The 24878-nt window shown below is 42.4% G+C and overlaps 1 protein-coding gene across 1 annotated transcript in view; it reads right to left on the bottom strand.

Annotated features, from left to right (window-relative positions):
* Positions 1–24517, bottom strand: part of LOC134004836 (uncharacterized) — a 58500-nt gene extending 33983 nt beyond the window's left edge. Inside the window, exons 1-6 of the mRNA XM_062444232.1 lie at positions 24410–24517; positions 14999–15064; positions 8519–8702; positions 5913–6401; positions 4944–5408; positions 1454–1606 (exon numbers count right to left, since the gene is read on the bottom strand). Of these exons, the coding sequence (XP_062300216.1) occupies positions 1454–1606; positions 4944–5408; positions 5913–6401; positions 8519–8648 (1237 nt within the window). The 5' untranslated portion in view covers positions 8649–8702; positions 14999–15064; positions 24410–24517. The remainder of the gene's footprint in view (positions 1–1453; positions 1607–4943; positions 5409–5912; positions 6402–8518; positions 8703–14998; positions 15065–24409) is intronic.
* Between the last annotated feature and the right edge of the window lie 361 nt (positions 24518–24878).

Here is a 24878-nt window from a genome sequence, read left to right on the forward strand (position 1 = left end):
ATGTGCCTGGAGACACAAAAAGACAACTGGAAGTTTATTGCACACAAAAAAGTGAAAATACACGTTGCCTACCTTTCTGAAAATCAGCAGCTTTCATACATATTTTCACTTTTTGCATGCAAAAGATGGGCCAGTTTGGAAGCCCACTTGCATGTGAGGATGAAGTTTTGACAAATGTCTGACACTTTGTGATTCAGTGTAATAAATAATCTGTATTTTCATATGAATCCTGCTCTTTGCAGGTTTAAATCTCTTCTATGCAGATGTAAATTGTGCCTCATGTCAATCTCTGATAAAAATCAGGCTGGGGCATTAGCTCACATTTAGTTTTAGCCCAGAGTTGATGTTATCACGTTGTGGTTGCTGTGGCAGTGGCTACCCTGATCCTTCCACATCCTCAGGGCAAAGGTCGCCTGGGTCAGACAGAGGTTTGGGTCAAGCAAGCAGGTTAAACACCTTGTCAGGGATTAGCAGGGGAGGTGAAGGAAGTCTTCATTGGCTAATGTCTCTCTCGGCAGCTCACTCAACCACCTCCAGGACACACACACACACACATTTACACATGCTATCTAAAACATGCATGAACACACACATCGCATTTACTCGGCCTTTGTTGGCCAACACTGGCTGACACAAAGACCTGACACAGTGAGCGCTCAGATAAACCCATCCCTGTCTGTAACAAGACAGAAGTCACAGAGGAAGGAGAGCATGTCTAATTGAGACATTACTGGGAGCCACACACAAGTAGAAACAACAACAAACAAACACAAATACATTAAATCAAACACAATGTTGGCTGTTAAACCTTTCAGTTTCATTATTATGGACATTGGAGACATGGAGTTGGAACCAGCTGATTATCCAAACCTTAATATTACAGTATGTAGACTGCAAGTTTAACACAAAATATCAGAGCTTTTAAAGCCAAAATGCTCAAATTTTGTGGTAGTTTCTAAAATGTGGCTTTTGTGCTTTTTGTGTAAAAAAGGGTAAACTCAATATATTTGCATTTTTGTGCTGTTGTTTGAGAAAAACAGTTGTCTGAATATACAAACATGGGCTTTAGGAAATTATGATGGACTTTTTAAACTTTTTTCTGACATTTTTTTGCCTAAATGAAAGTTTAGACTGAAAATGAATCAATAATGTAAATCATCATTAGTTACACCCTAACATTATATCTATACATACTGTTATATACATTTAAACAAGATCAAAACATTTAAAATTGTTCTCTGGAAATGACTAAGTTTCAAATTTGGTGTTTAAGTTGATGCTTGGTTAAGTCTTTTATCAAGAAAAAATGTCACACAAAAAATGTATTTCTGTATGATTGTAAATGTAATATTTATGCATAATTTCAAGTAATTGTAAGACTTCAGCTTGTCCTCTGAGAAATCATGATGACACTTTATAGACTAAACAAGAGATCAAGTAAAAATGTGTCTACCTGTATCAGGTGAAGGGCAGCCTGATGAGTCTGATGGCTCGTCCAGAGAGGAACAGGAAGTCGACCGAGGGGCGATGGCCTCCAGTTCATCAAACACATGAGACTGACTACAGCTGAGCTCCGAGTAGCGTGAAGCTGCCGAGCCGCATCGTCCTGCAACAGCACAGAGTGGGTGTGTTGATGATAATCACAATGATGATGATGGTGATTAGATGTAACTTTAATTGGGACAGTGGGCTGTTGCCTTAGGAAATAAAGACACAGCAAAGAAGTGTAAGAATAATAATAAAGCTATAGGAGTCTGCATGACAATGAAAAAAGGGAAATTCAACAAAACATATAGTATTTTAGGATTATTCGATTATTAAATTCTCACCAAAGATACATTTGTTTCAAGGTAAGTGATCTTGATTTCTCGTAGTAAGATTTTTCAACAAAACAAGTCTCAAATGTGGCTCCTACTGGCTAAAAAACGTGATGTAACTTGTTAATTCATAAACTTTAGAAGTTCATACACAAAATCGTGACCTTAAGCTAAGCTGACTGTCTCCCAACTGTAGCTTCATACTTAACAAACATGAGCTTTTAAGTTTCTCATTTCCTTCTCTGCAAAATTACTCCTACAACTCATTTTTTGCTTACTCTATTAGCAATTTTTTTGGGTGACAATAGATTCTTTTCAATTACACAAAATTCTTACAGTGCATTTAAAGCAAAAAACTATCTGAAAATCACAACAATAACAAAAAGCTAAATATTAAGAATCATTTTATCACGACACATTTTGGAAAATAAAGTATCACATTACACATTTGGCCACTTGTGATGTCAGTAGATCCCTGGAGAGTTTTAGACGGATAACTAACGAGGTGTAAATAAACAATGAATACCACAGAAGCCGACAGCTCAAAAGCTCCTGGAGGACATTTTCTGATGCAGCGTTATCAGACTATAAATATCGGCTGGATGTTGTAGTGGGTTTAGTTAAAGCCCATCTCTTCCAGGTTTAACACTCTGACAAGCAGACAACACTCAGCACAAACCTCGGACCTCCATGAGTGCCCCTCAGGTGAGGTCGGAGCTAAAGTAGTCTCATCTCACCTTCAATAAACATGGCGCAAGAAAACTCTGCCCTTAAGCCCTAATTACCACAGACCTCACTCAGAGGAATGGTAAAAAAAACTGTCAAGCTAATCACTAATTACTTATCTCCTGTCGAAATACCAAAACAAAACTGTTTCACTCTGCCTGGTTGAGAAATGAGAGGATTAGCAAGTGAAACTGTTTCACCAGGGTGGTGTGTTTTGTCGTCGTCCTGAAAGAGGCTTGTCGAGGCTTTTCTCACATTAGAAATGCAGAACAGCTTGGCCCGGACAAAAGGATAATATATACGGAGGCTCTAAAAGGAAAAGGCAAACTCAGCTCCTTGGTGTCTGCCCACACGGACAAGCATAAATGTACACATCAAGCCTCCCTCACACAGTCAAGTATGTGAACAACGGCACGCACACACCAGCGCACTATTGTGCAGTTGAGCAGCTCGACGCTCTACTCAGAGACACAATGGAAGGACTTGACTTGACACTTCAAAGCATATTGCTGCTGTCAACTCAGCTGTCATTCTCAGACGACGAGGGCTACACTGAGTCAGGGAGAGTTTTTCGGGGAGGTTAAGGGTGGTGGTGGGGGTCAGTGGGTTTGATATGACAAAGTTAGAGGAGGAGAAGGCCTTCTCTGTGTGCCTGTGGCCCCTCTTTTCCTGGTCACAGTGCCAGGCTGAATGGCCCTAAGAGGAGAGGGCAGGCCAGGCTGGGACAGTGCCCCGCTTCATTGTAAGGGGCAGTTACACTCTGGGGATGGCGGTCAAAACAGGTCAGCTCGGGGTCAACCTCTGGTTTGTTGGGGATCTGAGAAAACCTTGCCTGAGGCAAGCAGCAACCTCCAGGGTGGAAAAATTAAGCCAACGTGGAAGTGCCAAAATCTTTCACTTCCTTGTATGGCCCCTTGTATGGCTGGCTCCAATAGAGTGTCAATCCCCATAGACCCCCATGTTAAAATGCAAAACTTAACAACAGAAATAAACATGTTTACAGCCTGATACAAAAAACAGTTTTGGTCTAGAGAGCTAACTTAGCTGCTCATGACAATTGTATGGGGGGTGCATTTTCATATAACTCGCCTCCTTAAATCTTATTAAGGCTTAAAGGTATGCAAAATTAAGGGTGTGGCCCCTTTGACTGACAGGTGGGTGCTGTTACAGGCACTTCACTACCACGGCAACAACGTCAGTTAGACAGCATAACCATGGCCTAACCCCAGATTTACAGGCGTAGCTGTAGCCGTCGCTATTTCATTGTGTTTTCAGTTCATGAAAGTTGATTGTAACATTTTAGTCGCCTATAACAAGTCTTATTCAGCATTTGATTGTATAAAAAAACTTTTCTGATAAGTATATTTTGTTTTAATGATTTTTCACTGGCGAAAATTGGCTGTCACTCCTACAGTATACAGTACATAACAGCTGATATCTGGGGTCACGTCATATCTCAGCAGTTACTTTGGTGAGAACAGTCTTATCATAACTGTCTGAAATGACAGCCAAAAAATAAGACCCAAGTTGTAATAAACTAAACTTATCCTTTAAGCTTTACACGCTGCCACATTGAGCTTGAATTGCCTCCATCTGCAGTGAAATAAATGAACCAGTGACACTCGCTCTGTGTCCGCAGTGAAGAGAACAGCGTGCTACGATACAGCATGGGCCCCCCTGCAGCACAGCACGACACAGAGAACAGTAGATGTCTCTGATAGAAAAGAGAAAATCCCTACACAATTTCCACATTGTTTGCTTTCTTTCATAAAGTTCTCGGAGGAGTCAGATGTCATTGGCCCTGTTCTTTATCCCCATTCGGAACGGTAAATTAGCGGCTGCAGGAAAGCTGCGGAGGTATTCTATTGTGGCGGCCCTCCTCAGTGTTCTGCCGTCAGCGAGCGGTGGTCAGTGTGGATTTATGACCATCGGCTACACGTCTCCCTCTCAGAGTCCAGAGAATAGCCAAGGCATGGGGGAGCCGAGGCTGAGAGGCACGGCACACGAGGTAAGGACCCCGACTTCTATTGTTGGGGCCTCATGCCTTTGAACAGGGAATCAAACGGTACCAGCTTTTCATCAAAAGCTCCCCTTTCTATAGCTGATTTAGAGGAAAAAGAAAAGCTTTCTGCGTTATTTATGATGAGGTGGGAGGAGGTGGGAAAAACAGGCTGACAGCAATGCTTTCACAATGTGCTGATGGGGGCAGGAGCATCTGAACGTCTCACTATGGAAGCAGGCTTTGATTTCTCTGTGTCTCTCCCTGCCTCTTTGTTTACTAGTGGATGTCCAGCCATGCTCAGGACAATCCGGCCTTTAAGAATGTGGGCAGGGGCGTAGCGCCGGCCAAGGAGGAGGCTGTGAACGGTCCATATGTGGTCAGCAGAGCTCATTTCTCACCTCTGACAGGGGAGATCGGAGGCAAGACAGACCAGCGATGAGACTCCAGCTGAGGAGGAGAAAAGGTCAGCTTTGCTCCTGACCCTGAGCGGTAAGTGGTCCTTTGCGGACTTGGGCAGGAAGACCATGTTGCAGAGGGGAAAGCCGGTGTAACAAGGCAACGATTAGAGTCCAGGGATGGGTTGAGACCAGGATCTATGAATGCATCTTGGAGGAGGCTTTTGGTGCTTTTACGACTGCTTGCAGGCTTTTCTGAATGAGGACGCACGCTTGAGGTCGGGCGGGGTGAGAGAGGTGTGGTTTGACCCAAGAGCAGGTCACAGAGTGGAGGCGTGGTCTTGGATTTGGATTGGTGAGGGTTGGATCTTGCTGCAGGGTAAGAAGCCAAAGGTGACTGCATCACCTGGGAAGGATGGAGCGGTGAGAAACAAACGCTGCCCTCTTGGTCTAAATCCCTGATATCTGCTGCGAAAAGACAAAGGAAAATTACAGAGTTGCTTCATTTAACACACCATTTTCTCCCTTAATGATATGATAAAGACTATAATCCTACATTTTAAAACCCACAGTTACATAAATTAATTCTGTTACCCATTTCATAGTATATGCACATTTGCCTAATGAAACGAACATGCTATCGTTATTTACTCCTGACTTGTCGCAGTGATCAAATTTTCCCCCATGATGAAATGATTACGTCATTTGACCAAAAATTAAAAAAGAAAACTAAATATTCTGTGGTTCTTGCTTCTAAAATATGAGGATTGACTGCTCTGTTTCACATCAATGTTGAGTAAATATCATTAAGTTTTGGGGTGTTTGAAGACATCCTAAAAGAAATGGTGCATTTTTCTGTTCTTTTCTGTAATTTTACATATGAATCAAATCAATTAGGCATAAACTAAGTGGTGGATTAATCAATAATCATTATTGCATCTCGAAAGTGCATACAGAGGACACTACAGCTACCTCCATTGTCACTGTAAGTTTTACCAGACAGGACACTGGTCCTGCCACTGGCGAGGTCCGTGCTCCGGCTGAACAGACTGGAAGGTGGACGACTGAAGTCTGAGAGAGACCCGTGTGAGAACGCGGACGTCGGTGACTCTGTGCGCTCTGACCCAGCAGGCCGGAGATGCAGCTTCCAGTCTGGCTCGGCAGCCTCTGCGATGGACACCAGGGCAGGTTGTGGCACTCTGTCCTTCTCCAGAAGCTCATTTTTTTCCTCTGGAGGAGGGGAGCAGGAGGGAGATGCTGGGACGGTGTTCGGCTTGCTAAGTTGTCTTCCAGAGATGGACTCAGGGGTGTTTGGAAGGGGAGGTGTTGGATTGATGGTGGATGACGGCAGTGTAGCATGGAGTGGGAGAAAGGGAACAACAACAGCAGAGCGCCTTCCTACCATCAAGCCTTCATTCTGCAAAACACTTCTTTTTCTGTCATGGTTGAGATGGAAGACTCCTTCAATAAAGACAAAAACAAAACATCTTGTTACTTTAAGAGTTTAAACATGGGTTAAGATAAGTTGGTGCAAGAGCCAGAGTTTAATTAAAGGTCAAACATTTCCGTTTCTGAATGGTCGACATGGTTCAGGTCATCTTTAACATTGCCAACGTCTGCTCGTGGCATTTTCATTCCCACTTTCCTCAGCCTTGAAGCAAACACTTGTTTCCCTGCTGGGTGGATCGGCCTGCTAACAAAGGCTGCGAGAAATCACCCCACTGCAGCAGCTGCTTGTTTCCCAACTCAATATTCACAATACCAGAGGGCAGGGGAGCATGTATGCACACAATCTTTCTTACAAGCTGGAGATGGGGGACTGTCATGTCGGTTACAGGTTTCCCTAAAATCATATTTTGGCAACAAGTGCTTAAGGAATCTCATTGACTGCGCTGCTTATTTATATATTAATATACTTATAGATTTCTCCCCTGTTGATCTGTTAATATTAGAGGAGACTTTTAATGTCGTATGATCTAAAGCTTCGATTGCCTAGTTATATTTGTAAAGCAGAAGACAAAAGAGGCATGTCTTGACACTTGTATTAGGCCACAGAATATACAGTATATTGATATCAATATTTTTGATTTTTTTTCAAATCTGGTAATTCTGGTAATTGGATTATTAATATTCACTTAGACAGCACTGCAACTATCATTTTGATTATTTTCCAGAAAATAGTGGAGAATAGAGCCTGAAGAGACACATTTATCACACACTATCCAAATCCCAAAATATTCAATTTACTAAGATAAAATAATAGAAAAAAGCAGCAAATTTGCATTTAATAAGCTGGACCTGGTAAGTTATTTGGTATTTTCACTTAATAAATGTCTCAAACAGCTACTTGATTAATTGTTTTCAGCACTACTCTGTAAAAATGCCCATACACAATGCAAAACCAAAACCCATTTTCCAAAGCACTTGTAGCACTATTTTATCCATCTGTCTTGCTTCCTACCAAACTCATTATCTCTCCTGCTCCAACTCGTCTTTCTTCTTTCTGAGCATTTCCTTTCATCCCTCTAAGATTCTCTTCCACAAACATCAACTCCATCCAGCGCCGCCCATTTCCCTTTCGCCTTCTCCATTCTTCCCCTTTGCTGCACACCCCTTCTTTTCTCTCTGCTCCCTTTTTTTGTTGACCACCAAGCATGTGTGTGTGTGTGTGTGTGTGTGATGGGGGGGGGGGTGGAGGGTGTCAGACAATCTGCTCTTGTTTCCTGGGGGTCTGCCGCCAAGAGGAGTCAGCACAGGGGGATAAAGAGAACGCATTGGAGAGCACATTTCTGCACTGCTCCTCTTACAATGCCCTGCCATTCCCATCTGTTACACACACAGGGAAGTGTACATGAATGTGTGCGTGTGTGTGTGTGTGTGTGTGTGTGTGTGTGTGTGTGTGTGTGTGCGCGTGCATGTGTGCTGATGTGCATATGAATGACATGTGTTAGAGCCAAAGCCATGGCATTGGGCGCAGCACGTTTCTTCAGGGAGCAGGGTTAAGGACGATTGTGAGGAAGGCAGAATAATTAGTATTAGACCCCAGTGCTGAGAAATGCCCCCCTCCTCTACTATACATACACACTCAAACACACACACACACACACACACACACACACACACACACACACACACACACACACACACACACACACACACACACACACACACACACACACACAGAGGCTAGCATGCTGAAAGCAGTGCCCTGCTGTGGAGCTGAGGTGAGTCTTGGGAGAAATGCCTTCACATCAGAGGTCAGCTTCTGAAAGGAGCGGCAGGTCTCCCAGCTCAGGCCTTTCAGTCCCACCAGAAGACCACCAGGAGGGTGGCGCTGTGGGTACTTCCTCATCAGAGAGGATGGGCGAGATTTGCACTTAACCAAACACAACCACAGAGGGAGATTAAGAGCTAACGACAAGCTCGGTGGCCTCTACCTCCACTGCTCCAGGAGAGGAAGAAAAGGCGAGAAAAATTCTTAATGAGAGGAGTCAAAGGAGTCAGCGTCCCCCTGTCAACATCGAGGCTGGGGTCTGAGATGGTGTGAAAGCACCAGGTGTTTTGTTGATAAGCCTTACCCTCGAGTGTTTGGGTCTTTAAGGCAGTGAGGTTGTTTGTATTCTGCATCTTCCCCTGAGATGGAGGCTGTGGTTTGGACTTGGAGCTCAGGAAAAGAGGAGGCCTGAGGTCTTCAGGACGGGCTTTCATGTGAGACAAGAACCGTGGACACAATGATGGACGGTGATTTGAACCGACATGTGCCTGTAAGAGAAGATGATAGAAATATTCTCAATAAGGTGCAAGATAACATTGGAGAAATGAACTATTATCAGTATTTTCACTTCGCTCCTACTCTTTTAAATAAATAAATACAATTCAATGAAAACTGGCTAAATAAAGAAATAAGACAATTAAAAAGAGAAAGCGCAAAACATTTTTTATTTTTTTTAAATTAACAACTTTATAAAAATCTCAGTCAAAATGATAATACGTGTGATGTTGGAATACAATAAAATAGTTTTGTTTTTGTTTTTTTACAAAATGAACACAATTTCCAAAAATCGAAATCCTGGAAATGTATATTTACTTTATTATTATGATTATTATTAATAATCATAATAATAATAAAAATATGATAGTTACAAGTTACGAAATATCGTAAAAATATAATAAAAAGTAAAAAAAAGTATTTATGTATTTTTAATGTATTTTATATACAATATGTTTAATAGAGAAAAAGGAAAAAAAATACTGCAAAATAATAGTTTATCTATTCAATAATTTAATACTATCAAAGTCTGGAATCTCATGAAAAAACAAATAAATAATAAGTGAAAAACTAAAACTAAATATATATATATATTGTATTTTTAATATAATAAAAAGGTTGATTTTGGATTGATTCACATGTGATTATTTTATTGTTTTATGTTATCCTCCCATTTAACCTTTTTAACATTATTTAGTGATCAATATTGATGCTAATCCAAAAATATATTTGTTCTAAATACCATTAAAATTCACACTGACAAACAGCTGTGCCAGACTACCAGAAAATGAAAGTCTGAAGCAGAGAGCCCTCTGTACTGTGTGAGAGGGAGAATTCAAATGATGCGCGGTACCACCGCTGCCCCCTTGTGTCCAAAAAACAGATCACAGATGTCTTCCTCCAGCACAAAAAAGTACATCAAGCTTTCTCTCTCCCAATCTGCTCTCCTTTTCTAAACCTCCTCCTTTTTAAAGACAGCAGGCAGAAAATTATCTCAAGGGTGATAAAACTCTTTTGGGTACACTGTCAGGACACGGGAGATAAAAGCAGGCAGGACGGTCAATATTGAAAATGTGGAGGGACGGCTGCTTGCAGCACGCCAACCAGTGAAAACCAGCCCAGCATACGGCGGCGGTGCCAGTGACTCATCCAGTTCCTCTGTGGCCTTTAAAGAGCAAACAATTGTAATATATGGCCCTGTGATCCACACACACACACAGATGCAGTGCTTTTATTTGTCTTGGATTTAAGCAGCATCGGAGGCAGAGAAACAAAGTTCAGCTCCTCACCCTTTTTACACACAATAAAAACAAACAGAAAAATGCACATGCTACATCTGTGTGTGAGTACAATGATGAACCAGAAGACCTTCAGACACAGGGAAAAAAGTGGGGGGAGAAAGGTGGGGTCACTGTCTGTGACTCACACAGGGAGGATCAGCTTTTAAATCCCTACACCATCTCCACTGATTCCCTTTTCTCAGATCTAGAGGCTTTAAAGATTTGCATTCTTGTGATGTAAAGAGGGAGAAGTGAGGTAGAAACAGCAGAACAAGAGCCAGTGATGGTGCCTTTCTCCTCCACGCTCCTCTTTCCTCCCCTACGGCCTCCTCATTACCTGTCACTCAGGCCCGTCAAAAGGCTGAGGAGGGCTTTGTGAGGCTAGACTCGGCTGGTGTCATCAAACCAGTGAACTTTTGCACAGCAGGTCCGGGCATGTATGTTAACGTAGGCGTGTGTCATTACAACCCACGCAAAAAGCCCCCTTAATGCATCCATACACGCAATCATAGATAAAGTACAGGACAATGCTGTGTTGCTTTTACACACACAAACGGATTCTTATCTCAACACAACCACCCTGCAGAGTTTTCTGTATGGGAGCCCCCCTCAAAGAAACTGCCACACATATTTTGAATTTTACTCAAAAAGTAGTTAAACTGTTGCATGTCTATTCAATCTGGAAGAGGAGTCCCTCTTCTGTTGACCTTCCTGTTGAGGTTTCTACCTTCTTTTTCTTCTATTAAAGTTTTTTGATGAGGCTCCAATTGAAGGTCTAAGGATCAAGAGTGTTGCATGGTGTACAGATTGTTAATGAAGTTTGTGTTATATAATATTTGTGTTATATGTCCACAGTGCATTGCATTTCATTGCTTTCATTGCTTCATTTGATTGTCAGTAAGCACACATCAGCCACATTCTTGTACATACTGATGTCAGAAAAGCATTCAAATCAAATGATACTTCTGTTTTATCACAACTTGGGTCATGAGATCAAAGGTTTCACATCTCTAAAGCATCTACAAGATTGTGTGATATAATCAGAAGCTCTCTAACAGCTCCTAATTGACATTTTGGGGACATTGTTTTGTGAAACTTGGGTCATATTTTCTTAGTTTTGGAGACAACGCTAAAAAGAAGCCTGATGTGGCAAGAAACACGAGCAGTGAAGTGATCGGGCAGGTTTTAAACAAAGCCCAGACTTAGGTGAATGTATACAGAAGACAAAAGCAAAGACAAATAGCGAAGTTATTACCCAAACTGTCACATCATCACAGTTTACACACCAGCTCCCTGCATGGTTCACCTTTGACCTGCTGTACCATAGTTTCTCCTGTGCAGTGAGGGACTACTATCGACATTTCAGGTTAAGCTCCACATAAAGTTGGTAAACTGGCTAAATTGTTGGTTTACAACCTGTCACATGTCCAACTGCTTGTGTTTCTTGCTTGTTGATGCTCCCAGATCTCAGCAATTATTTTGGTGTTATGATGGAAATGATGGCCAAAACTAACTTCTAATAAGGCAGAGGTATCATTCAATATTGTGATATTATGGTTGTATTTTTAGTATCCCTTAACTTGTATGAGTCTGGAATAAGTAGGGAAATATAATAATAATATTTGTATATATTGTTGTTTTACAAAGCAAACATTTCTGTATTTTTCATCTAAACTCAATGTACTGTATTAAATATGCATCAGGAGAAGGAGGTTGGATATCATCTCTTGACAATACAGCTTTAATCTAATATTTACTGAAGACAAACTTTAATAATCCAAATGATTGAAATGAAAATAGCTCTTTGATGCACCGCTAATTACTGTAAAATGGTTTAACATTACTGTAATATGTCAATTAGTGTCAAAAGGCATTTCCAGGAGGGACAGTAGGTACTGTAGTTTCTGTAGACACCCATAATACTTGTGTGGGCTCCTTCAGGCCCCTGCAGGCCCCTGCAGGCCCCCAGGAAACAGGCTGACCTCCTGGCGTCAGGCAACCCACACGCTGTCCTCACACAGCCAGAACTGGCTAATGTCATTATGGGCCTGTTTGTGGTCAACAGCTCCCTGATTGAGATGTACAAGTAGCGCTGCTAGATGAATGTAGGAAGTCTATTAGTTAGTCAGAGTCCCAGATGGCCTGCAGAGGACAGACTTGCGTGTGCTCCTTCACCCCCCCTCACCTCTAAACACACTCTGATACACACATATACACACAAACGCAAGCATACATAAGCTGATACAGACACACATGCACACACACACGCACTTAATTACACTGCCTCCGAGTGAACCCTCTGACAGGCGGACGACTACGAGCAAAGACAGAAGTGTGTCTATGTCCCAGTGTCTGCAGGAACAGAGAATTCTTCACAGAGCTGATGCACAAGAAAGCCAGGCTTAGGCCCTAACAAGGTTAAACCCCTGAAAAAGAGTGACTTTTTAAATCATGGAGATTTGTGTTTCTGTGGGGTGTAATTAGCTTTGCTGCAGGGGTAGAGGGAGGGTGGATGAAGGGTCGGGATGCTGGCGAGGGGGCCGGCGAGAGGCAAAGCGGGGGACGACGACAGTGGGGCGCATTGTGGAGTCCGGCGGATTCAGGGGAGTAAATCTGATTATCAGCTCGTGTCAGAAGCCAGGCTCAGATGCAGCTTAGCATTCAGAGCAACTTTCTACTTTCGATGGTTAGACAATGACCCCGCTTTTCAAGCCCACGCAGCCCCAGAGGGCCCGTCGGCTCTTCTCCCGAAGCCCCCACATCCTGAAACAACGCAACACACCACAGCAAAGCACAGGATGACACTACTCCAAATTACATGCAGTGAAGGAAGAAGTCCTTAGACCCTTTAGTTAAAAGGGGAACTGCCACGGTTTTACACATCAAAGTCAGTTTTCAGGTGTGTTCAGGAAGCACCAGTGCTTATGTGAAAATAGCTGCATAAAGCCTCCTGTGGCTCCAGAGGAAGCTTCCTCTGATAAATTGCCTCAAGTGTTGTTCAAGTTTGAAACTGAAAAAAATAAAATAAAATAAAACTGGGGGTATGTGGAGTTAGATAGAAGTTATATCAGCAGATCTTTGTAGACTGCTCCTCACCTTAAAGTTAAAGATATGTCCATATGAGCATAATTTTGTGATATAAACCAATCCTGGTCCGGTATGCAACTTATGTAAGTTTGATGTGGAAACTTCCATTGCAGAAACACTGAAAACTGACTTCTCTGTGTTGTAGGAGACATCTTGTGCATTTACATATATGGAAACCTTCTGGATTTTTCAGATTGGGTAACAAGTGCAAATAGTGATGAATCTTTTCTCAACTCATTGCCACAATTTAAGAAAACAACCAAACATACCACTGAAACTATAAAACCCAGGCTTGTGCAAAAACACATACAGATTTTCAAGGTTTAAACAGGAGCTCTGCAGCACAGTCGGCTTGTTTGGGCACCTGTGCATTCTGACCTGGACTGTCCCATTGCAGCTCGTGTCCCTGGGTGACGGTACAGGAGCTTTGACGCCTATATAAAGCAGACCGATGGGTCAACAGCCTCTTGTCGGCTGTCTGTCTGTTTAGACAGGGACACCCTTAAAAAAAAGTTGTGTCGCTGTATAACGGGAGCAGTTTTACCATCACAATGCCCTTGTGATTTATAAGATATTTCAGTAGCGGGGCAGAAACAGAGGGTGATGCCAGGCCTGATGAACTTGCTGAAGGCAGTTGAGGATGTAAATGAGGCTCTAAGGACCAGCGAGCGTCTTTGTCTGCTGACTTTACTTGTTTGTTTAACCAGAGGCCAAGACAGGAAGCCAGCCCACACTCTGCTGTCCCCATGGCAACTCCAATGTTAATTGTGGCACATCCACTCCCAGACTCTTTTGAGCAAAGGGGAGAGGTGGGGACTTGTGAGTGTTGGAGGAGAGAATAAGAAGAGTGTGTGTATATGTGTATGTGTGTGTGTGTGTGTGTGTGTGTGTGTGTGTGTGTGTGTGTGTGTGTGTCTTTCTTTCTTTTTGCTTGTTAGGGGAAAGGCAAATATATTCAGATTTTGTATATTTAGTTAAAAAGTCACACTGAAATTGAATGACAAAACAAAAAATTACAATCTTGGTGCCGGTTTGTATTTTAAATCATTGTATTCCTGGGTTTTTTACTATTTCATTAAATATCTACCTAAGACTGAAGGTCGACAGCCAAGCTAGCGACTGCTTGATGATGTTTAGGAGGAATAACGTTTACCATTGTCACCACAGAGTGTCAATATGTGAAATTTGACAATTCAATAGCAGTAAGTACAGCTGAGGCTGAATTTTAACTTCATGACGGTGCTAGATGATGAATTTAAGCTCCCTCTGAGTGGGACCTGAATGTCTGCATCACATTCTATTACAATCCTCATGGTGGCACTAGAGGAAAGGTCAGGGGTCATTAGGATCTGTCAGCCAGGAACCATGAATGTTTGGACAAAATGTTGTGCCAGTTTATCTACAGTAGCTGCTAATATACACAGTCACCCATAAAGTTGGAATAATTTTGTTTTCGGATACATTCCTCTTTTTATTTTCTATTTATACACATCAGTAATCACCTTTGACCAGGTGCAATGAGATTGATCAATACAATTTTGTGAATATATACACTTTATCTATCAAGAATAAATCACATTGTCACAATCATTTCATGAGAAGAAGTAAAAAATATTTTATTCTAACTTCATGGGCAACCGTGTATGTCAGTCTGGACTGAAGTGGAGGTCTGACTGAAATGCCGACAGCCATGCCATAAGGGTGAATACAAATGCCAAACATTTGTTGGTTTCCACAGTGCATGTGCTGTGATCTTCTTGTTTTGGATTGTTTGTTGGACAAATCACGCAATTTGAAGACATTACTTTGGATGTTTTTGATGGTAATTTTTCACTATTTTCTAAAATGTCACAAACAAAATGATGAATTATATAATTAGTTGCACACATACAATGGCTCTAAAACTTCGTCTGAGCACTCACAGTGTCTTGGCAGAGTCCTTTATCCCACAGGACGGCCTTGCTGACAAAAGACACATAAATGGGTCTCTGCAAGAAACAGAAAAAAAGCCACATAAAACCCAAAGACATATTGATGACAGAAACAGCTTTTACATTCAATTCTTTTAAAAAACAGATCTATCAGAATTAGATTGGGATTAATCAATCAAAGGAATTCAGAGATGAACTGCTCTTAATAGCTCATCCTCCTTCTCCGTGGGCCTCCACACTGAGAACAATGACTGAAGACTGGCAAAACAAATGTAAAGCCACACAGTGAGAGGGCTCTCCAGAGACATTTAAACCTCCACCAGTGCATTAATAACCAATCTGTCTTGATTACTGAGCTCCTGTGAAACACCTCCAGTGGTCTGTGCTACTACAACAGAAGCTGAGGACTTTATGATGGAGTCTGCTCTCCCACGCAGCCACTTTCCTCCATCTGTTCAGTTTACAAAGCGTCTGTTCCTCTCTGTACTTTGAAGCTTCTTCAGGACAGTATGGTGAACTCATGGCCAGGGTGCATCAGTTTGACCCATGGTGCAGGGGAAACTTTGTTAACTCATCCATCACTGGAGACACATCACCAGCCAATGCCCAACAGTCAGCACAGCAGCTCATCCATCTCTCTTTGCAGCTCCTGGCAGCTCCCAGAAGCACCGAGTCAGCTCCAGAGTCAGTCCACTCCAGGGTGCAATAGAGCAAATCCTCCCAGGACTCACCCTCTATTCATGGGCTGTAACCTCGGAGCAGAGTGGGTGACAGGGGGCACGAAAGGCTTGCAGGGTAGGAGGACAATGGAGCTTGATGTGTGCCTCCTTTTCCTTTGGAGTGCACTGGTGTGGAGATCTCTGCCAGCTTGTGCCAGACTCTCAAACCTATTCAGTGCCACTATGAGAGGCTAGAGGGCAGCGTCAGGTCTGGCTGTCTCGTCGCCTTTGTCTATTGGCTTCATTTAGGCTGTACCTGTTGTATTCAACAAAACCCATCACATATGATTATGCTAGAAATACCTCACAACTCTTCCATCCCTAATAGAATCCTTAATTGCAGTCGAATAATGAAGCGAGGGGGAACTACAACCAATTTCCCAGTGAATCATGGGTGCTTGTGGCCCAATGACCTTGCTGTTACTAATTACACGCTGAATGTAAAATCAAGTACATTTTTAGACTGTAGAGAATGAAGTGGTTGGGGGTTGGTGGAGGCCTTTGTAAACAAATTGGAGAAATTAAATTAATTGCAATAGAAAATAAGCCAAAGAAAAGGGCAAGAGTCAAATTAATGTCTTTTCTTGCTTTTAAAAAATGAAAAACACAACATAAAAAGTGTTACGTACTTTGAATGGAAATGTAAACATCTACAGCTCCATGACAACTGGGCAAACTCTGCCAGCTGATGAAGATAGTGTGATATGAACAAAAGCTCCAGTATAGCTGCTAAATGGAACTTAAACTACTGTTTCCAAAGTCAGGAATGAACTTTCACTCTTAGCAGCTATGTTAGTAATACGGATGACAATTTGATGACAATGAAGATTTGAAAAAGGCATCAAAATTATATTAATTTGGAAAAGTGCTCCAAAAACAATGTGATGCTCTGTTAGCTTAAAAGAATGCATCCATCAATGGTCCCGCTCTGCCTTTGATGTCATCGTTTGACCCGTCATTGTACATACAACACATAATCCCATAGAGAGTTTGTCTAAAGTGATTGCTGCTCCTCTTTTCCTTGTTCAATTCAGATGATGTGATTAAGGAGATTCCTGGCAGATGGGATTTCCACTGTGCATTTGTTGACGGCATGTATCCCCCCCTTTTCCATGCGGACTCCACCTCAAGGTACTTCCTGTCAGATTCATCATGCGCAGTGCGGCGTGGGCTGGCAGGACTCAAGTGGACAGGAAGCGCTGTGCTGCCGGCGTGAGCCAGCAGGGGGAAATATGGTCAAATATGGGCAGTCTTATCAATATTGAGTAGGTGGAATGGTCCAGATCAAATTACCAATTTAGAGCTAATCACCAAAGTGGTGGCTGGTCTTTCCTTTATCCCCTCTCCCACTCTGGTTTTTCCTCTCTCTGGTGACTCCTGCTGCCATCTGTCTGTCTTTCTCATGGGAGCCCTTCCTTCTCTCCCGAGCACCACACTGGATGTTTTATTAATTCCGTTTCACCTGATTACACCCTGTCTGTGAGTCAGGGCGCATTAATAGGCATTTAATCAACGTTTAATTAAGGGAGCAGGCACTGAACAGAGAGCCAGAGATCAGAGCTGCATCCTGGAAAGGTCAGCAACAAGGACACACGAACACACACATTATTTAAACCAACTAACATTGAGACAAAAGAGCTACACAGTTGCCAAAGCACAGACAAAACTTTAAAAGCACACCACAGGAACTTGTCAATGCAGTGCAACACAACAGATGAGGAGATCCAGTTCAGAAGACAATCAAGCAAACTTTCAAGCTATCAATGGCAAACAAAAGGCGAGGGTGACCACCTCAGCATGGTTTGGTCCAGGTTAGAGCCAGAAACAGAATAGGAGAGCACCCAGATTGGGAGAGAGAAAGCCCCGGGGTCAGCTATAATGAGCCGTGAATGTGAGCATCCGACCAATCCTGTTTAATGGGGTTCATCTATGGAAAGGTTTCTGCCCTGCCTCGCACCGGTGTTTGTATGTGTTCACGTTGGGGTTCGGGTCAGGGGGCTGCAAGGACTCTGTGACCCTGAAATGAGCTCTGGGAATCAGTAGGGACTCCTGCTGGTAAAACAGAGCTCCTTTTATGCTTTAATCTGCAAGCAAGGGGGATCAATATGGCGACTATTGGCTGGGATTGTGTGTGCAGGAGTAAGCGGTCCAGCCATTTTAGATGTCTCAGAGGGGGTTGGCGCACCCTGACAAAAGCACAGCCCCACTGCAACCACCGGTCACAATGACCTGTGGGACAGTGGCACACCAGCAGCTAACCTACTTAACATTCATTAGTGTCAGAGAGGTGGACAGATGCTCAGGGTCTTACGGATCTTCTCTCTCATGTTCTCTACATGGGGCTCATTCAGCAGCGTTTGACGTGTCTTTCATTTGGTATATTGGAGTTGTGGGCGGTGGCGGCAGCAGGACGCTCTGCTGAGGATTTAGGAAGAGCTGGGTGGGCATGGATGGACTCACCCTGTGCGCGTGGTGTGCAGAGCGGGAGCTGTCAGGCGGCCAGGTGCTCATGCTGAGGGGATGCCTAGGCCGAGCCAGAAGCCTCCGAGGACGCTTGAAATCCTGATTTCTGGAAGGCTGGTTTTCCCAGTGAGGCTTGGGAGCTGTTCTTCTTTCCACAACAGACATATCCAATAAGCTCTAGTCTTTCAATTTACTCATTTTGTCTGTCAAAAGATTGACATTTCAGCCCTGAAGTAGCAAGGAAACACTGACACTTCCCTATGGAATGTTTTTTGATAATACCTTCACTCTAGACTAGGGAACTGAGCGAACACAACAGGATCCTGTTGATATGCCTCTCTGTGGGAGGCTAAAAAATGCAGTCTATTTAAATAGCTTATGGCTGTTAATAATTACCATCTTGCTAAACTGGTGCAACTCCCTCATGCACATAGTTTCCTTGGCAAACAAAGGCCACAAAACAATATTCCCTTCTGAGTTTACTACAAGTTTTCAGACTAACAATGCACATCAGCCCTGTGTTCCTTGCACATGCAACACGAAAACAAGGCCCACAATAAACCAAAGCTTTCAATTAAGCAGTGAACAGCACTATAGTCCCGAACAGTGACAGAGGCCAGAGCAGAAATCAGGACCAGCTGGACAGAGAGAGGGCTTTTCAGCCCAACTCCAGACACAACATGGATCAGGTTCTGGGCTGCTATACAGCAGCATAAATCTCCTGACCTTAATTACATTACAGGGCATATAGTGGCAAGCTCTGTGGAAACAATGCACCCTATCAATTCCACAAATCAGAGCTCTGTGGTGTGTATGTGCCTCTGTGTGTGAGTGCGTGCATGTTCTGAACAGCCCTCTATCTGTATCTCCAATCAAAGCTTATTATCTAGAGTGTGTCTTGGGCTTGAGGTTCTTCATCTTCAGATTTGGAGAGCAGGAAAAATCCAAGTAAATACGTTCTTGGTATAATATTAACAAGGGCTCTGGACAAGTGAGGAGTAGTCAGAGTTTTCCATGGTGACCAGACTAAACACTTACAGCGGTGACACAAGCAGCCACCCCCACACAACCCATGTCCCACTGCTGCTCAGAAAAATGTTTTAAACTTGCTCTAAATCCTGAGACATTTGTCTTCTGTAGAATCAGCTTCAGGATTAAAAACAAGAGTCTGCTTTAATTAAAAACATTTCAAAAACTGGCAACATGAAAATGAGTATAATAGTACAACTTGTGACATGTATTAAAGCTTCTAGGGACAATCTGAGATCAAGACCTCTGCCTTCATAAAGCACACTCAGCCTGAGATGTCCCTCTGTTCAGCACCATGGGGGCTCTGCAGTACACTTTGGGTAATCCAGATGCCACAATACCAGTTGCTAAGACACTGCAAGAAAATGTAATGTGTGAGGGGAAGTAAGGTTGGGAATCATAGGATGTTTGTGGCATGGATGGTGTGCTGCTAAAGGTTTGTTTTTTGTCTTGGATAATCAATTCACTAAAAACATTTGATTAATTAACCATTTCTACTTTTTCCTCTTGTTTGGATTTTATATGAAGTTCCTTTTATTGGTAATGTAATGGCTAATCCACTGTAACATCTCACTGAAAAGACATTAAAATTAGACACTTGACTAACACTGCCACATTTACAGTGATGTTGGTTAATGTGCAATGTTGCTGTCCAAATGAGTTTTCTGTCCCCATAAAGTGAACATTAGCTTAAGTTACTTGTGGCTATTTCAATAGAATATTTATCATAAATAAATATATAATACATGCATACATACATAATAAAGATAACTATCATGATCCCACAATACTTGACAACATCATTAAACTCCTTCTTTTGTTAATTTTTGACTGAGAGACCCTAGCGGCAGAAATTACATACTGTGTGTTGGTGGCAGCAGAGACCAGCTGTAAACAGAACATGCCCTAACAAAAATGGCCTATTTAAACATAAAGCAGACACAGAGTAACATTAGCATTCATTCGAAGTTGTGTTTCTAGTCCCCCAACAAATGTAAGTCCAATATTCAATCTACTTTTAGCTCTGATTCGGTCTCAACCAACTCTTTAGGCAAATATTTTGCTCTTTATCTGCTAGAAGCTTCAATACGTTTAGCAGCTAGTTGCTAAATGTGTCTGTCTGCTGTTTGATGCTGAGCAGGAAGGGTACAGTTGGTTTTTAGAGCTTTTTTTAAAAACTGAAATTAAATAGCTCCCTGTTGTATCTGAAAATTACACTAATGAGGTCAATGGGATTAAAATAAAACCAAAACAAAGACCTGAAATATACAAAAATGCTCCATAAACTTGTGGGGGGAACTGCAGAGTTGAATAATTCTCTGTGTTTCTTACTATAAGACACTTGTTTCATGCACAAGTGGTCATTTCATCCAGAGTCCAAATTTGATTTAACCTTTTTTAACCAGGAAGTCACATTGAGATTAAAACATCTTTTGCAAGCGAGAACAGATTAACAAAATATTAAGTGCGAAACAAAATATAAATATTGAGTATAGATGCTTGTTTTAATTTTTGAGAGAAATAAAAAAAACCTTTTTCACCTGTTTTCTCTTGTTTTGAATCTAAATCTGATTTACTGTTACTTTAATGGCTAATAAAACATCTGGCTGAGGGGCAGCAATTGAACAATTAGCCACTTGGCTAGCACTGGCACATTTATGGTAATGTTGATTTTGAACGTTGAATAAAATAAAGGACTCTTTAGATGAACATTTAATTAATTTTCAACCCTTTCTCCCTAGTTGAATAAACTACCTAATTGAAAAAGGGGTAAAACACACAAACACACACACACACCACACACAAATAAACACATACATCAGCACACAAAAGCTGACAAAGCCTCTCAGAAAACACATAAAAATACCATTACAAGGGCTTTCATGCTGTTCTAAGGAAAGCAGCCCTGCCCACTGCGTGCTGCCCTTTGTCGGCTGCGGGACCGAGAATCAAAGAGCGCTGACCTGTGCCGGCTCTGCCTGCCAGGCCTGCAGGGAGTCCTGCTCTGACTCCAAACCATGGTTGCTATGCCATGCTGGGACCCAACCCCCCACCCCCCCCCCTTCCCCCCTCCCCTCCTGCTCCTCAGTTAGCTCTGTTATTTCCTCATCTCATCAATCTGTCAGCTAAGCCCTTTGACACGCAGTACAATATGGTCCCAGTATTTCTCAGTTCATGCCCTCTCTTTCAATATGGTTCCAGCATTTCAAGATTAGTCAGCTCACCCACAAGGTCTGGTCCCCTGGTGCCTCGGGAACAGGGGTGGGGGGGGGGCAAATATAGTTGCTAGAAGCAATGGCAGCTTTCAGGCCTGAAAAGCAGCCTAAGATGTATTTAAAATCTCTTTATATTCAGTTTGCTATTCTATGACAGACATCGACCAGATCTGTGAGATAATTTGTTTGCAGCCTCCAAATGAAGGTTCAGACATAAACCAACCAAGTTTTAAGGTGTGATGTCATAAACCCAGTCTTTCTTTAGGTGATGCATCAAATGCTATTATATCATCTTGACTCATGAAGTATCAGATGTTGGTATCTGTGTTCCCCTACCTGGATAATTTTTTATCATGCACATGCTTATTCAACATTTAAGACGTATTAAAAGCTATTTTTTCAATATATTTTCAAAAGCTTCTAACTTTGAATAATGAGCTCTGACAAAAACACACAGTTTTGGTTCTTTCACAGTCTTTCAAGTCTTTTTTGTCTGTGTATCCTTACTGGTTTGAAGTGGCCTCTGTTGGCAAAACTTCCACTAATCAGGATTTAACATTTGAATCAGAATCAACCAGTTGTGGCGTTGCCAGCTTGTGTCGGCAGGCCTGTGTCATATTAAAAAACACCCACAGTGACAGTCTTGATGAAACAGATTAGCTCGTTTTTTGAGTGTTAACCTCCAAATAAATAATACATCAGGATGGGTTTTTCCCCCTGAACTTAAATACTGATTGTTACTTATTAAGTCATGAGTATTTTGTTTTATTAGGGATATTTGAAAGCATTGGAAAATGTGAAGTTACTATAATTTAAGATATCAATCAATCAATCAATCAATCTTTATTTAGCTATATAGTGCCAAATCACAACAAAAGTAATCTCAAGGCACTTTTCACAGAGCAGGTCTAGACCGCCCTCTTTTTATTTGATTTTGAGAGGAAGATCCTAATAAATTATTCTAATGTGAAATTAATCAAAAGTTTTAGATATTAAAATCAGTAACTGAAATGAGGAGGAAACATTTGGCAGCAATACATGCTGAATATTCACAAAGTTTTGTGACAAAGAAAAATAGTTAAAGATATGAATTGTCACATCCAATTATAACTAGGTGGAGTACAATTCTGCAGACTCTAACCTAAAATCTGTCTTAGTTGTGATTGTGTTTGATGAAGTAAAGTAAAAAGCAACATGGAAACTTCCCACTAACAATTTTATCATTACATAAGCAAAATTAGAAACACCACATTTATGTAAAAACCTTATTGTCTTTTCAGGCTTGCTTGTAAACTCTGACCAGCTTCTCCTAATATCTGCTCTCTATATACTCAACAGATACGTGAACGATAAACAGAGAGATGTATGAATCCAGAGAGAAGATCACAGAGAGTTTATAGACTATCTTGTTAATGTAAGACTGCACAAATGTGATCAGGATAAAATCCAGCCGGAAAAACATTTTTGAGTAAAAGTTGCTCATGCTGGATTACAATTTTATGTTGAGCGAGAGATGAGAAAGATAGAGAGAGAGAGAGAGAGAGAGAGAGAGAGAGAGAAAGAGAGAGAGAGAGAGAGAGAGAGAGAGAGAGAGAGAGAGAGAGAGAGAGAGAGAGAGAGAGAGAGAGAGAGAGAGAGAGAGAGCGTATTCCTGTTTTGAGATCCCTGCCTCTGGAACTGCATTCACTTGAGAACAGACCATTCAATTTATTTTCAAGTAAGGATGAAAGGACGACTCCAAACTATGCATGTAGTCTATTCACTGGTGACGCTCTTTAAAGAAAGAAAAAAAAGACAGCAAAAAGAGTTGGAAAAGGGTGGAGGGGTGGAGCGCTGCATAAATTTTACATACACAAGGCAGCAGACAAAGTGATTGTTGCTTCCCCAAAACTTTTTTTTTCTCCTCCAGAAAACACTTTCCTTGCTGAATAGGCACCTATTAGTGACTCCATTATGGGCACAGGGCTCTTCAATGGCTCCTCACTGTGCGTCTTTATCATAGTCAGGCCATGAATACAGGCAGCCCCCCTCCTCCTGCAGCCCAACCAAGCTCCTTACAGCCTGTATTGATAGGTGCTGTGGTGCTGGTGATGATGGGTGAGTGGGAGGAGGAAGGGGGAAAGGGGGGTTGGGGGGTGGTGGAGAGGTGGGCTGCCACTTTCACCCCCTGTTGTGTGCTCCAGGTGTGGTGGGTTAAGCGTAGAGCTCTGGAGCCTCTATTGTGCCGCACACTTTTTCTTTACCACTTGTTCCAATAAAAAAAGAAAAAAGAAAAAAATGGATGCAGTGTTTTACATGCATTAGCTGATCTCCATAATGCCATTCCCCCCACCCCGCGCCCCCACCGCTGCACCCCAAAACAAGTCAGGCCTCCGGCGAATCGCTGCACACCGCCTCAGAGCCCTGTATTGTTGCTGGATTATTCAGGAGTTAGCTGAAAGAAAGAGACAGGGAGAGTGGGGTGTCTGTACTTTATCTCCAGGGGAGACAGGGGCTAAAGAAGGAACTTCTTTAGAGGAGTGAGTTACTGCAGCGAAAGACCCAAAAACACCTGCAGAAGACAAGCGCAGGGAGGCCGAGGCAAGGAACCCCTTATTGTTTGTCTTTACTTTTCTTCTGACTGCCATCCAAGAACTTGACGTACAGTACAGCAGCCTCTCCTACTAAATGCAGGAGCCTCTATTAATCACCCATCCCCCGTTTAATAACCTGTCACAACATTATCACCTCACTTGGTCCGCACAAACCCTGCCGTATTGACAGATGCATCAGAATGTTGGCTGTCTCAATCAGCAGTTCAATTCATCAAAACAAAGAGTGAACAAATATCTCATGTGTGTGTTGGTGATTCATCAGGGGAGCGGGTTGAAAACTTTGAAGTTATGTGTGCGCGCATGCATTTTGAAGGAGGCAGAGACAGAGAGAGTTAGAGAGACTTTATGATGAATATGGAAGCATTGTTCAGCCATGCTTACCTCCACAGGGAACCATCTGCTCCCTGTCAATGCATCACCTGCTCGTCTGAGCCGTCTCCAGGCAACAAGGGGTGGGGGGATTAGGAGAGGTTATGGCTTTGATGGGAGGGGCTGTCGCTGGGGACAGGGAGGAGGTTTTGACTAGGAGAGGAGGAGGAGGAGGAGGAGGAGGAGGAGGAGGAGGAGGAGGAGGAGGAAGAGGAGGAGGAGGAGGGATGGGTGATGGGAGAGAAGTTGTCGGGCGAATGTCGTCCTCTGCTGGTCGAACTCTTTACAGCAGGGTCTCCCTATAAATATAAATACACAAACCAAAAACCACTGTTTGATGAGATTCCCTCCCACAAAACCCACTTGTTGAACATATTTATTTTGGTAAGGATGAAATTAAAGTTTAATATCGTTTAATAAAGTTTCAAAAATCACTTTAAAGGATCAGTTCAGCAACATTTCTCACTCACATACCTCTAGT

The sequence above is a fragment of the Scomber scombrus genome, chromosome 22 (genome assembly GCF_963691925.1).
Source record: "Scomber scombrus chromosome 22, fScoSco1.1, whole genome shotgun sequence".
Lineage (NCBI taxonomy): Eukaryota > Metazoa > Chordata > Actinopteri > Scombriformes > Scombridae > Scomber > Scomber scombrus.